General features: G+C 39.1%; 1 protein-coding gene across 1 annotated transcript in view; it reads right to left on the reverse strand.

Annotated features, from left to right (window-relative positions):
* The window catches only part of GLRA3 (glycine receptor alpha 3), a 378,874-nt gene that overhangs the window by 27,809 nt on the left and 335,405 nt on the right, over positions 1 to 15,660 (reverse strand). The window contains exon 8 of the mRNA XM_077477223.1: positions 7,446 to 7,592. Within this exon, the coding sequence (XP_077333349.1) occupies positions 7,446 to 7,592 (147 nt within the window). The remainder of the gene's footprint in view (positions 1 to 7,445; positions 7,593 to 15,660) is intronic.

Here is a 15,660-nt window from a genome sequence, read left to right on the forward strand (position 1 = left end):
TTCCGACGGAGTTCTGGCGGACTTTTCGACCGAACGGACTTGACCACACACCATCACACCAAACTCCGACGGAGTCGAACGTGATGACGTACGACTGGATTCGACGTAGGAAGTTCCTAGACAGTAGCCAATAGCTGCCCTAGCGTCGGTTTTAGTCCGTCGGAGTAGCACACACACGAGCGGATTTTTCAAAGGGGACCGGGTCCGGCGGAGTTCCGTCGGGAAAATTTAAAGCATGCTTCATTTCTAAAGTCCGTCAGACTTTAGCTTCGCTAAAGTCCGTTGCAGCCCACACACGATCGGATAGTCCGCCGGACTCAGTCCGTCGGAGTTTGGATGTCGAAAAGTCCGCTCGTGTGTACGGGGCATTAGTGTATCAGGTAATTGCCTCTGCAGTTATAAAGCACCAACAGTGTGATTACCAACATCTTTTGGGGTCATAAAACAAAGCACCCAAAAGAAAGCATCACAGAGAAATTGGGCACATACAAACCTCATTCATTTACTATCCTGGGATGAGTCAACTGCTGGTTGGAATTTTTGAGCAATTCTGGCTTGTTCAATATTCTCAGAGATGTGTTTATGCAGGTATATGGCATTCTGGAAAATCCTAATTACCTAGTATCTGATCACTCCTATACAGAATGGACTTACTATTTGCTGCAAACAAGCTTAAAATGCATGTCAATATTTTAAACCCCTTGTTTGTATATAGTTTCTTATTGCATGTTTATATCGATGAAGCCATATTTTCTTATCACCTGCACAGGCTCTTCTTCCCGCTTTGCTGTGCTAAACAGGGGTTCTACTTAGACATATGCAGAAGAAAAACATTTGTTTTGTTTTGTTTCGTTATTTACATAAATTTGTTTAGTTAAATTTGTTTAATCCATTTAATTTGTTTTCAGAATTAGTTTTGTTTATTCGTATTTGAATCAAATAGTTTTTGAATTCAAATAGTTTTCAAATTCGAATAGTTTTCCATTTTCCAAAGAGAATAAAATAGAATAGAAAATAAAGGAATAGAATAGAAAAAAAAAGTAAAACAGAACAAAATAGGATAGAAAATAAAAGAACAGAATGGAATGGAATCGAATATAGAGAAATAGAATAAAAAAATATAATTAAATAGAAAGATTATAACCATCTTCTGAAATTTGATTAGAATAGAAAATAATAGAATTGAAAAAAACAATAGAATAGAATAAAAATTATATAGCCATTTTCCAAAATGTAAATAGAATCAATTTGAATAGAATAGAAAAGAATAGAGTAGAATAGAATCGAAAATGACACAATAGTATAGAAAAAGAACATGCTAGAATAGAATATAACAATCACCCTATTCTAATATATTATTTTATATTCTATTCAAATTCAAATTGATTCTATTTGAATTGTGTAAAATAGTTATATTCTTTATATTCTATTTTATTGTTTTTTTATTGTATTCTTTTTCTATTTGTTTATTCAATTCTATTATTTTCTATCATATCCTTTTATTTTCTATTCTATTCTATTATTTTCTATTCAAACTATTCTATTCAAAATTCAAATGTCGGCAGATGGTTATTAGGGATGAGCCGAACACCCCCCGGTTCGGTTCGCACCAGAACTTGCGAACGACCCCCGCGTTCGGTACGAACGTTAGAACCCCATTGAAGTCTATGGGACTCGAACGTTCGAATTGGAAAGTGCTCATTTTAACGGCTAATATGCAAGATAGTGTCCTAAAAAGGGTTTGGCGACCTGCCTCCTGCCTCAGGGGACATGGGTCACTGCAAAAAAAAGTTTTAAAAACTACCGTTTTGGCGGGAGCACTGATTTTAATGACGATTAAAGTGAAAAAAAAAAAGTGAAATATTCCTTTAAATATGGTGCCTGGGGGGTGTCTGTAGTATGCCTGTGAAGTGCCACGTGTTTCCCGTGTTTAGAACAGTCCCTGCACAAAATGACATTAAACGGAAATAACACCATTTAAAACTGCTTGCGGTTTTAATGTTATATCTGGTTCCTGCAATATGGTTGAAAATCATTGAGAAACATGGCATGGGTAGCCCTCCCTGCCCATTACCAGCCTATTTGGGTCTTGTACGCATATTAAGGGGAACCCCGTACCCATATTAAAAAAAGGAAATGCGTGTGGCCCCCAGGCCCTATATACTCAGAACAGCAGTATACAGGCGGTGCAAACAAGACAGGGACTGTGTAGGTTTGTTGTGTTAAGTTGAATCTGTTTGTCATTTTCAACCGGTACATTTTTAAAGTGTAGCTCCAGTCAAAAAAACTATCTTTAAGCTTTTTGGAAAACATAGGGAAGGGTTATCACCCCTGTATAATTTGTTTTGTCGTCCATCTTTTTTCATCTCACTTGCTGCTGTCTCCTTGCGTTTGCAAGTAGGAGATGTTTGTAAGTTGGATGTTTGAAAGTAGGGGCCTGCCCTATATTATAGCGGTATGTACTGGGTACAGAGCACGCAGACAGCACGCACTATCTCCTAACACTACTGACTGCAAGCTCTATTATTAACCACTTGTTAGCCCAATGTTTGCATGAAGTGAAAGATGAAGTTATGCTGAGTAAATAGATATCAAACATGTCACTCTTCAAAATTGCACATGCCCGTGGAATGGCGCCAAACGTCGCTACTTAAAAAATCCCCATAGGCGACGCTTTAAATATTTTTTTACTGGTTACATGTTTTGAGTTGCAGAGGAGGTCTAGGACTAGAATTATTGCTCTCGCTCTAACATTCTCGGCGATACCTCACATGTGTGGCACATGCGAGCACATGGGGACATGGGCGCTTTAATTTTTATTTTATTTTTTTATTGTTCATTTTACTTTATTTATTTTAGTTTGACATTTTTTTCCCAAAAATATATTTTTGATCACTTTTATTCCTATTACAAGAAATGTAAACATCCCTTGTAATAGGAATATGGGGTGACAGGTCCTCTTTACAGTGAAATCTGGGGGGTCAATATGACCCCACATCTCACCTCTAGGCTGGGAAGCCTGAAATAAAAAATAAAAAAAAGATTCTGGCTTTGATCGTACTGGCGAGTTGGTAGAAGCACCGGAGGGCGGTGAGGGGTGGGGGGCGTCTATGGCTGGGTATTTCAGGGTATCACCGAGTATGGCTGGGTATCTCTGAGTATGGCTGGGTATGGCAATTTATGGCAGGGTATTACAGAGTATTGGCGGGGTATTGGCGGGGTACTACAGAGTAATAGCAGGGTACTGCACTGCAGAGTAATGGCAGGGTACTGCACTGCAGAGTAATGGCGGGGTACTGCACTGCAGAGTAATGGCAGGGTACTGCACTGCAGAGTAATGGCGGGGTACTGCAGAGTAATGGCGGGGTACTGCACTGCAGAGTAATGGCAGGGTACTGCACTGCAGAGTAATGGCGGGGTACTGCACTGCAGAGTAATGGCGGGGTACTGCAGAGTAATGGCGGGGTACTGCACTGCAGAGTAATGGCAGGGTACTGCACTGCAGAGTAATGCCGGGTACTGCACTGCAGAGTAATGGCAGGGTACTGCACTGCAGAGTAATGGCGGGGTACTGCACTGCAGAGTAATGGCGGGGTACTACAGAGTAATGGCAGGGTACTGCACTGCAGAGTAATGGCAGGGTACTGCACTGCAGAGTAATGGCGGGGTACTGCACTGCAGAGTAATGGCGGGGTACTGCAGAGTAATGGCGGGGTACTGCAGAGTAATGGCAGGGTACTGAAGAGTATGCACTGGTATTGCAGAGTATTGGCAGGGAATTGAGGGGTTAAATTCGGTGAGCAGCGATGTGGGCACTGCAGATGCAGCCCACATCGCTGCTGACACCGATCTCTTTCCCCTCCGCTGTACCGATCGGTACAGAAAGGGGAGGGAGGAACAGGCGTCATAACATGACGCCGGTTTGTTTCCAAGTGATCACTCCGTCATTTGACGGAGCAATCACGTGGTAAACGGCCGCTATGAGCGGCCGTTTACCGTGATGCGCCGGGTCCTATGGACCCGGCGGTCACGGATGCTCTCGAGTGCGCACACCTCGGGGCACGCGAGAGCAGAATTCTGGGAGGCCGTTAATTAACGGCCTCTCTGAGTTAAACAACCGCCCTGAAGCCGTTAATCGGCAATGGGCAGTTGTTAAGTGGTTAAAGCTAGATCACTAGCTATATAGGTGAGGTAAATATAGTGGTGTATACTGCAGTCAGGGCACAGACAACAACCACTACACAGCAGCAAGATAGGAAATCAGCCAAAAACGATTGGTGTGTACTGTGCTGAAGGTACACAGAACACCCACTGCTTCAGATGCAAAGTAACACACTACAGGAGGCCGCCTTAAAGGCGGCCTTATATAGTGTGGGGCGTGCACTACACATCCTGAGCTATGATTGGCCACAGGCAGGATGCCTGTGGCCAATCATGGCTCTCCTCGCTGCCGGCGCTGCGATTGGCCAAGCATGCGGGGTCACAGTGCATGCTTGGCCAATCATCGGGCAGCAATGCACTGCGCCAACGCAGTGCATTGTGGTCCGCGCGCGCGTCACTCGAATTTTGACGCGAACGGCCAAAACGGCCAATGTTCGAGTCGAACGTACGTTCGACTCGAACACGAAGCTCATCCCTAATGGTTATATTATTTCTATTCTATTTTATTCTGTTGTTTTTTTTTTCCCTATAATATTCTGTTATTTTATATTCTATTCTAATATATTCTTTTCTATTCTATTCAAATTTGTATTGATTATATTTGAATCTTGGGAAATGGTTGTATTCTTTCTTTTCTATTCTATTCTATTTTTTTTATTATTTTTTATTCTATTATAGTTTACTTGTGTATTCTGATTCAAATTTATTCTATTTTAAATTCGAATTTCAGAAGATGGTTATATTCTTTCTATGTTATTCTATTCTATCTGTTTATATTATTTTCTAGTATATTCTGTTCTTTTATTTTCTATTCTAGTTTGTTCCGTTTTACTCTATTGTATTCTATTCTCTTCTATTCTGTTATATTCTTTTCTATTCTTTTCCTATATTTTCTATTCTATTTTATCTTGTTTGGAAATTTGAAAGCTGTTTGAATTTAAAAACTATTCAAATTTGAAAATTATTCTAAAACTATTCTAATTTTAGTTTAGTTTAAATTCGTCTGAATTTCAATTCAGAATGAAACAAACCACACATGTCTAGTTCTACTTTCACAATGCAAATCTATCTAGCCAACTCACTGGGGTTCATTCACTTAAATTGGACCTTCACCCCAAACTAACCTTAGTTTTTCCCTGCTTCCTCCTCCTTCCTCTCTCACATTTGGATTTAATTCAACAATTTTTTTTTGTGCTTTCACACTGTGGCGCTTTACAGATATTTTAGCGCTAAAAATAGTGCCTGCAAAGCGCCCCTAAAGTGCCTCTCCTATCACTCCAGTGTGAAAGCCCAAGTGCTTTCACACTGGAGTGGTGCAATTGCAGAATGTTAAAAAAAGTCCTGCAAGCAGCATCTTTGGGGCAGTGGAGGAGTGGTGTATATGTATAAAGTCCCATCCACGCTCACAGATAATGCACATGCATTAGGCAAAAAAACTGCTGCAGGGCTTCAGATCCCAATAGAGACATCTGCGCACGTGCGGCTTTCCCCAATATCGGAGCATGCGTGACTTCCAAAGATGACTGTTATGGAAGTTTCGAAACTTTGTAGTGTATGTGCATGTGCACATGTGCCATAATAACCGGAAATGACAACACCTAAAGGGGCGGAGTAAAAACAAAAGGGGACTGAAGTTCATCTTTATGAAATGAAGATTGTTCACTTCACAAAGTGAACATTCACTGAGCTGTGTACACCTCAATTTACCAATCTGCTGGAATGTTTCTTTTTTCTTTTAACCACTTGCCGACTGCTGCAGGTCTATATACATTGGCACAATGGCAACGGTGGGCAAATGGGCATAACTGTACATCCCCTTCAATTGGCAGGGCTAGCGGGCAGGCGCATACAGGGTGACCGTGCCCACAGACTCTATGTCTGCCGGTCTCCCAGCGATCATGTCACAGAGCCGCAGAAACTGGAAAGTGCCTATGTAAACAAGGCATTTCCTGGTTCTGCCTTGTGACATGACTGAGATCACTACTCCCTGTCATCGGGAGCAGTGATCGCTGTCATGTCAGTGGTAGCCCATCACAGTTAGAATCACTCCCTAGGACACACCAAACCCCTTCATCACCCCCTAGTGTTTAACAGTATACAGTAATCAGTGCATTTTTAAAGCACTGGTCGCTGTATAAATGACAATGGCCCCAAAATAGTGTCAAAAGTGTCCGATGTGTCCGACATAATGCAGTCATGATAAAAATCTCAGATCGCTGCCATTACTAATAAAAAAAATTATAATAAAAATGCCATAAAACTATCCCCTATTTTGTAGATGCTATAACTTTTGCACAAACCAATCAATATACGCTTATTGCAATTTTTTTTTTTGCAATTTTTTTACCAAAAATATGTAGAAGAATACATATCAGCCTAAGCTTAGAAAAAAAATTTTTTTTTATATATTTTTAGGGATATTTATTACAGCAAAACGTAAAATATATTGCTTTTTTTTCAAAATTGGCAGTCTTTTTGTTTTTATACTGCAAAAAATAAAAAGGAGAGGTGATCAAATACCACCAAAAGAAATCTCTATTTGTGGGAAAAAAAGGAAGTAAATTTTGTTTGGATACCACAAAGCATGACCGCGCAGTTCCGGGGCTGAAGCGGTTTATCTCCTTTGTACATGATTGGATATTCAAAGAAAACACAGGCTCCTATTTTACTATCATTTACTTTGTTATGTGAATGTACACTTTTCAAAGTGAACATTCACATTACTAAATGAACAGCCTTTATACCTTTGGGAAATCAATCTCAATGAAAACAATTCACTCTCCGTATGACTTATCTCTTTTCCCAACTCTTTGCAAGAAGGGAAGAAAAATTGCTGTTAGTGTCTATTCTACAAATCTCTTTATTTAATACAACAAAAATATGGAAGAGCAATCATATAAACATTTTAAAGTTATAAAAAAAATGACTTTAAGGTAAATACATCAATATGCAGAGAAAATATGCTCTACATTTTCCCTTAATGCATTCATGCCATCATAAGGCATACTCTCTCTATTCTTATGGAGGGAGCTATGTTAGTCTAGAAGAAGAACATTGTCTAAAATGTTATATTATTCATTTTTAATTTGGAAGCTATTTACAGGGCCTAGTGATGTTTAATATGTGAGTATGTACTCGACACATTTTCCCTTGAGGCCCTTGCAATGTGAAAATATTTATGGGGTATTTGTTTCGTGTTGTAGACCTATTTCCAACCTTGCAAATGTATAAGCATGCAATCCAAAGCAAAACTGAATGGGTATGGAAAATTGATAAAAAGCAACCTTATCCTTCTTTCTCTTGCGACGAAATCGGAGAAGTTCTTTGTGCTGTCTTGACACAAAGTTGACCGCTGCATATTCCAATAATGCAGAAAAGACGAACAGCAGACAAACAGCCATCCAAATATCAATAGCTTTAACATATGACACCTATAGAAATAAGAAAGCAGTTAGAAAGATGATGTAGAAAGATGTAATAAAAATATTAAGGGGGAAAAACATCTACTGTATATTAATGCAAATTATATTGATATTCTTTTAGGGGCCATTCACACAAGAATGTAGTGCAGGAAAGCCACGATCCACGCAGGAAGTCACTCAAATCACACCCGATGTGTTGTCTACTATTTATTCCACACTTGATGTACTTTATTTGACTACTCTTCATTTGCACAATTTTGGCACATGAAATCACCAGCAACGCATGTTTATGTGTTACCATAGTTCGTTCACCTATATTTGATGAACTTTATTGATTGCACAATATTTGCTTATGAACTTTATTGATTGCACTTTATTTGTATTAGATTGGCACTTAGCACTTTAATTTGTTACACTTTTTTGTGTATGTTGCATATGTTAATGTATGAATATTAGCACAACAGTAGGCTATAGCTGCAGTGCTGAGTTTGAAACCTTTTTTTTCACAGATCACAAATGCAGTATGCAAGCCCGCACTGGCCGTTACCAAACCACATGGTAAAAAAGTACCATGAGATCCAGTTGCAGTATGTTTCAATAAGTAGTGTATGCACTACTTTTGGTGTGGTGTAGTGAGATTTCACCCCATTCACAATGCATGTAGCTGAAATCGCACTGCACAGAACTGCTTGTGAATCTCACAGGAGTCACACAGCATTCCAGTGTAATGCACATGTTCCGAAGGGTAACCTTAATGTCTCTTATGCCACGTACACAATGATTGAATTGTCCGGTGGAATTGGTCCAGCAAACAATCCGGCAAACAATCCGCCGGACTTTATAACGAATGGACTTGGCCACACACGGACACTCCAAAAGTCTGGCGATTTCTAATGCGTTGACGTACAGCACGTATGACGGGACTAGAAAAAGGAAGTTCAATAGCAAGTAGCCAATAGCTTCCTTCTCGTACTTGCTTCAGAGCATGCGTCATTCTTAGTCCGCCGGACTAGCACACTGAGGAACGCATTGTCCGCTGAAAGCCAAGTCCAGCGGCCAAATTTTGAGTCAAAACTACTTTCTAAGTCCGCCGGAATTTTACGATGAAAAAGTCTGCTGGAGCAGACAAAGTCCGCAGGACAATTCGATCGTGTGTATGCGGCATAAGGGAAACCTCACTTTCATGGGGAAAAATTATAGAAAATAAAAAATGATATTGCATGTACAATTGCTACACAAGCCATGTTGTAAGGTCGAGGTTAAAAAGCTGCTGTGAACTTGATGCTAACTTTAGGAACCGGCAAAGGGCTTTCTGATAAAAGTGATGGATGTCTCTAGAGCCTTCTGATCCCTTTTGTGGTGCTGTCAAAATATGCTGCCCCTATTTGCTGCACTGGGGGCACCTGCAGAGATTCCTGGGATCACCCTCTTTCTTCTGGGGAGCCAAGGACTCCATAAAAAACACACCCCATTAAAAAAAAATGTAGGGTGAGCATGTGTAACATCAATGTGAGGTATCATTGTGAATGTCTGAGTGAGAGCAATAATCCGAGGTCCATCATTTATGGTTATAGTAGAACTATAGGCAAAACTTTTTTTTCTCATTTTGGATAGAACAAGGGAGGTTTATAACCCCTGTCACATATTTTTTCACCATCTGTATCCCATTGCAGAGATTTCTCTTCACTTCCTGAAGAGAAAGGGGGCACAGACAGCATCCATCTCCTCTCTATCCAAAACTAAACTTGCCTTTAGTTGTGCAACATAAAAAAAAAACAACTACCACCATTTTATTCTCCAGGGCCTCTGCTTTCAAAAATGTCATACTTGCTGGAGGGTTTATAGTCATTTCTAGTAAACAATGCAGATTTTTGCATGTGTGAAAAAAGTAAACAATTGCCCTTGTATAAAAGTGGTTAATGTTATTAAAAATGACCTTTTCATTTCAGTCTGAAATGCTGTAATTTAATGTAAAAAAATAAAAGTAATACAGCAACATGGAGGTGTTCTGTATATCACCCAAAGGTGATTGTTCTTTTCTCTATAAAAGTGTAGCTACCCTTTAAGAATGAACAATAAAATATTTTTCTTTACTTTAATATACCTTTTGATATACCTTGCCTTATGCTAGTTAGTTTTATTGTGTTTGCTCTGCAGCTAGTCTGTAGCCAGCTTGAACTTTGTTTACTTTTATGGGTTTTTCCTAATCTCAGGGCATTGATTACTTCTGCCTGCTACTGCTGATGTATCTCAAATTGGTATTGTACGGCTTCATGTACACAGGACATTTGAAAACCTCTTCTCAATGGTGGAACTTGATAACTAGTAACCAACGGTTAAAAACATCCATTCTGCCACTTTTACATGCTGCGTTTATGTGCGTTTTGCAGCGTTCGTGGGCGTTTAAAACGTTTTTGACAGATAACAGATTTTAGAGATCAGTAGACCCTCCCAAATGCCTACAATGCAGGAAAAAATAAAGAGTCTCTGTTCACTGTAAATATTTTCTTTTATTCAGCAATACATTTGTGCAAAAGATTAAAGACACTGGTGTCCAATATTTCTTTTGACCCTGCCATCAGCCAAGAATTTAACACACAGAGTTAAATGTTAACATTCTATACTATTTTATGGGGTTGTCCTACACTACCCTGAGGAGTGCTATATTTATTTTCAATTCAGTTCAATACAGAATTAACTACAATAGGTAATCTGAAGGTGTAGTGTTGCTGTGCTGTCATTCGAAAAGGTCAGGATGATTGAGTATCTTGGCTACAGTACATTCAGGGAAAGTTTAAGATATATGTAACAGTCAATGTTTGTGAAAAACATACAGTATATAAACATGCCGTTTCCTGCAGATATTTGTTGTCAGCTCTAATACAAATAGTGATTAGGATTGAAGTGCAACAATATAAAAAAAAAAATCCAATAAGGAATGGGCATGCAGTAGAGTGGTTTCAGATCTACTGTATCCTCACTCACATATTGGAAACCAGAAGGTCTTAAAAATAAATAGCACAATAGGCATATTATTCTGAATCAGCTAAACTGGAAGATAAACCATCCAATAAAACAAAACTTATTTATCTATCCAGTACTGCTTTATGACATACAAGGAATTAGGGTAAGGATGACATTAGCAGACTTTAATCTCGTTCAGTTTAACACTGTCAAATTTCCTAAAATGTTAAGAATTTGGAGAAGATATATTTTAAATCATTAGGGCTATCCAAAGACATTTAAGGATGTCTCCAAAGACATTAAAGGATGTCTCCAAAGACATTAAAGGATGTCTGGGCCTGCAGACATGATCCTACCACCATCAGGCAAAAACAATAGCAGACATGGGAAAAAACTGCAAGCTTAGCTATTGTCTATGGAAGTCAGAGTGGAGTGAGGAGCACACTAAGATGCCAATCTACTGTGGAAAGAACAAGATTGATTAGGAATGGGCAGTTTTAATCTTTTTCCCACAGGTAATTTTGTTTCTTAAAACCTTTATTTATTTATTTATTTTTTAGGTTTTGACTTGGTCCAGAAAGCAGGGGCAAATGATCACGTACATGAAGTATGATTTCTTTTGTTTTTCTAAATGATGGGGCAATTTGCGAAGAAACATTATATTCTCAGGTACAGGTAAACTATAAGATCATGTATAAATCTATTGGTATCCGATTCAGTTCTCTCATTACTTAGCGATCACTGAGTTTGGACAAACAATGGAGATTGCTCTTATTACAGCAAATTGAAGGTTTGCTCCTTCTAATGGCTAATGTACACGTCTCTTTATTTAGTACAAAAAGCAGAAATACAAAAGAATTATTATGTAAAACTGTAAACATCACATAAAAATAACTGTACGGTGAACTGAGCAATGAGAAACCAAAATGTGTGCTTAGTCCTTTACTGTATTAATGCCATCATAAGGCATACAGAAACAGAACCATTTCTCATATGTTATCCCATCTATATTTCCATCTTGTACCAAATTACAGGGTCAGCTCTCGAACAGAAGACAGCACATGGAGTAATGTATATATTAATGGTCTCTAAAGTGTACTCCAAATGGATGCCTTGAGTAACAACACATTCTACAGAAATATTTGATATATGATCAGCACTTGACTAAAGGAGACACTATTATTCATTCGCATTCAGTGTAAGTGTCTGTGCATACCTTTTCTTATTACAAATCTTTTGAAAACAATGTTACCAATACATCTAGGAACACAAAGGCAGATCTGTTGATCCTCCCAGGTAAGTGTCTATTTTATACAGCTATTTAAAGCTGGCCACGCATGTTAAAATACTTATCATATCTGGACATACAATCTACTTTTATCAATGAATGAATGCCTGATTGAATATACATCAAAAGTATTTTTTCGGTAGGTCCTCACATTAAGTAGTTGTTATTAGATCTAAAGGAGGTGATATAATCAGATTATATTTTGTGTGGCCAGTTTTAAATGATTGAAAAGGATGAGGTTTCTTTGAATATCATGCAAGCAAACCACTTGTTTAGCAAAAAAAAAACCTGATTTCTAAAAGGATAGAGTGATTGCCGACAAAAGCAATACTCTTCTAGCCTCATTTGATAACGTATGATCTCCCCTTCTGATCAATTTTGATGGTTCAAAGACAAAATATGGTAAAATATTTAATCACATTTGTTGCTGTCTGTATGTCTATTCATACTTCATATTGATTTGACAAATCTGATTTAATTAGGTTTACATGCTTATTCTTGCTCAAATAAGTGTATCTCACAGCATTGCTGCACTAGTCTGAATGATGTGCCTGCCTTCTGTCTACACACATTAAATATGCTTGTATTGTTAGTAAATAATTTACCAAGTTATTTATGTCGCAAACAGCAATAAAACATGCAGTGACAACAAAAAACTGGCATTTACATTTGTGAAAAATTTGCGAACATGTTCATATTTTGTTTAGGTGTTGTTTTCTGTTGCCAATGAAATGAACAAAATGTATAATATTTAGATATTACTATGAAAGTCCTGTAATCTTTTTAAAGAGGACCCGAACTTTGAACGAAATCAGTGACCAAAAAATTCAAGCAAAGGAGCTGGAGCATGATCTCCAGCCAAAGGAGGTGGCATATGTGGCTAGCCCTTATTGCTCCTGTTACGGGGCTTGGCAGCATATCCCGAGGGACGTGAATTTTCTCCAGGTTGAATTGATTCGTAACTTTATGCTTTCTACTGCCTAGCGAGTGTTTGAGGAAGGAGGATAAAAATGGCAGGTTACTAGTGTGGTTGGCTAGAGGGCAGATGTAAGTTACCCATATAGATAGGATTAGGGATAAAGACAGTGTTTTGCTTATGTTCCCCGTTTACATGAACTGCAATTTTTGGGGCTATTACCAATCGCTTTACTCCTCGCTGGTGGACAACACTTTGCCTGATCGCTGTACCTAACTAGATCCGATTGAGTTCCTAACTATTGACTTTGACACTAGGGACAGACTGGATCATGACATCTCTCTTGAAGATGTGCAAGAGCTCAGCCTCAGCCAGGTAGGGTGCCTGAGGTGGATGGGATGCCTTTTGTGCCAGGACTTGATGGTGCCTAGACTTACTTCTCTTTTGGTCAATACTCCTCCCTGGATTCCCTGCCAAAGTCTATGTTAGAAGTGATTATTGTGTTGGTGCCCAAACTAGGCAAGGATCTTGAAGATTGTGGCTCCTATAAGCCATTCTCAATGTTGATGCAAATATTTTGGCTAAAATTCTTGGCAATCATTTATCAAAGGTTTTTGAAGACCGTGTACAGGTTGACCAGACTGGATTTATGCTTGGGAAGGGCATCAATAAATATCTGGCCCATACTAACAGTGGCACAAAAGTCATTGCTTCTTTAAATGCTGAGAAGACATTTGAATTGAGTGGGGATTCCGCACAAATAATAGGTTCTCTGAGACCCTCCCTTTGTGGTGGGGGACTTGGCAGGGTTGCCCCCGTCTCCCTTCCTCTTTGCTTTGGCATTGGAACTCTTGGTCATTTTGATCCAGAGCTCTCGATTTGATCCGTTCCTTGCAGGAAAATATCTCTTGCACCTGCACCTGCCACTTTAATAACCATATATTTAATCCAAGCATTGATGTTATATTTTTGGTCTAATAGAACACTAGTCACTTTTTTTCACATTTCTTGATTGGTTTTGCATCTACTTAATTAAATGTACTGATTTTAATAGAACATCTGCCATTTTATTTTTTATTGATTGCATCTGTATGTATTTAATTGAATGTGTAGCACAAAGCACTAGTACTTTTAATATTTGTTGAAATATACACCCACTACAATCAAAGAGCAGCACCACACCCACTATCCCCTTAATTCTTTCAGGAAAATATCACGCTCTATGCCGATCATGCCCTTCTGTACTTGATGCAGATACCTCCCTGCGGGCAGAGCTGTCTGTTTTTGGCGAATTTGGTCAGTTCTCTGGTATCGGGAACAACTGGTCAAAGTCTGTGTTGTTCTCTCTTGACCCTCAGGCATGGGAGACTGCAGCCCTTACTCTACTGAAGTGGGTTGATGAGTTTAGGCACCAAGGTATGCAGATTAAAAGGAAGCCTGCAAGTTTCTATAGTCTTAATTTACAATCTTTGCTTTTACAACTGCAGGATACATGCTTCTCTTGGGGTACTCTTCCTTTGCACTTGATGGGAAGTAATAATGTCCCAAAAATGATTTCTATTCCTTAATTTAACCACTTAACGACCAGAGCACGATGATGTACGTCCTATTTTTGAAGAGGGATATCTCGGTAACGGCAGCAGCTGCTGCCACAACCAAGATATCCATCTCTTCAGGCGCCGGTCGTCTGTATGATAACGGTGGTCTCCGCGGCGGATTTGCCGCGAGATCACCGCTATCGGTGGTGGGAGAGGTGCCACCCCCCCCCGCACTTTCCGCCGCTTACCGGAGCCGACGGTAGCGGCGGAGACGATCGGGTCCTTTTGCTAGCTGGGTATGGAGACGAGTGAGGCTAAGATGGCCCCCACTCGTCTCTATACCATAGGAGGGCAGAAGCGACGTCAAAACGTCACTTCCGCCCATACCTCTTAAAGGTATATTTTTTTTAAATGTAATTTTTTATTTTTATTTTTTTATTTATTTGTATTTTTAGTCCAAATATGAGATCTGAGGACTTTTTGACCCCAGATCTCATATTTAGGAGGACCTGTCATGCTTTTTTCTATTACAAGGGATGTTTACATTCCTTGTAATAGGAATAAAAGTGATCCATTTTTTTTTTAAACAGTGTAAAAATAAATAAAATAAATTAAAATAAATAAGAAAAAAAAAGGTTTTTAGAAACACCCCGTCACGACGAGCTTGCGCACAGAAGCGAGCGCATACGTGAGTAGCACCCGCATATGAAAATGGTGGTCAAACCACACATGTGAGGTATTGCCGTGATCGGTAGAGCGAGAGCAATAATTCTAGCCCTAGACCTCCTCTGTAACGCAAAAATGCAACCTGTAGAATTTTTTAAATGCCGCTTATGGAGATTTTTGAGGCTAAAAGTTTGACGCCATTCCATGAGCGGGCGCAATTTTGAAGCGTGACATGTTGGGTATCAAATTTACTGTTGTCTTATTTTTTTATTCAAAAAAGTGAATTTTTTCCAAAAAAAGTGCGCTTGTAAGACCGCTGCGCAAATACGGTGTGAAAAAAAAGTATTTCAATGACCGCCATTTTATTCTCTAGGGTGTTAGAAAAAAAACAATATAAAATGTTTGGGGGTTTTAAGTAATTTTCTAGCAAAAAAAACTGTTTTAAACATGTAAACACCAAATCTGAAAAAGAGGCCTGGTCCTTAAGTGGTTAATTACATATTTTGTAACTGTCCCATTTGGATACCTGGCTCTTTTTTTAAGGAAGTGGATCGCTGTGTTGGCTCCTTCTGGGGGGGTGCACACCTAGCACAATTTACTCTGTATCTGCATGTGTGATGTGGAGGGCTAGCATTACCTAAGTACTTGGAATACTACTGGGAGGCTATTTTAGTCTTAGTTCGCTGATGGTTCATGCGATCTTGA

The sequence above is a fragment of the Lithobates pipiens genome, unplaced genomic scaffold, assembly GCF_037356315.1.
Source record: "Lithobates pipiens isolate NorthernLeopardFrog02 unplaced genomic scaffold, aLitPip1_a1.2 Scaffold_13, whole genome shotgun sequence".
NCBI classification, from domain to species: domain Eukaryota; kingdom Metazoa; phylum Chordata; class Amphibia; order Anura; family Ranidae; genus Lithobates; species Lithobates pipiens.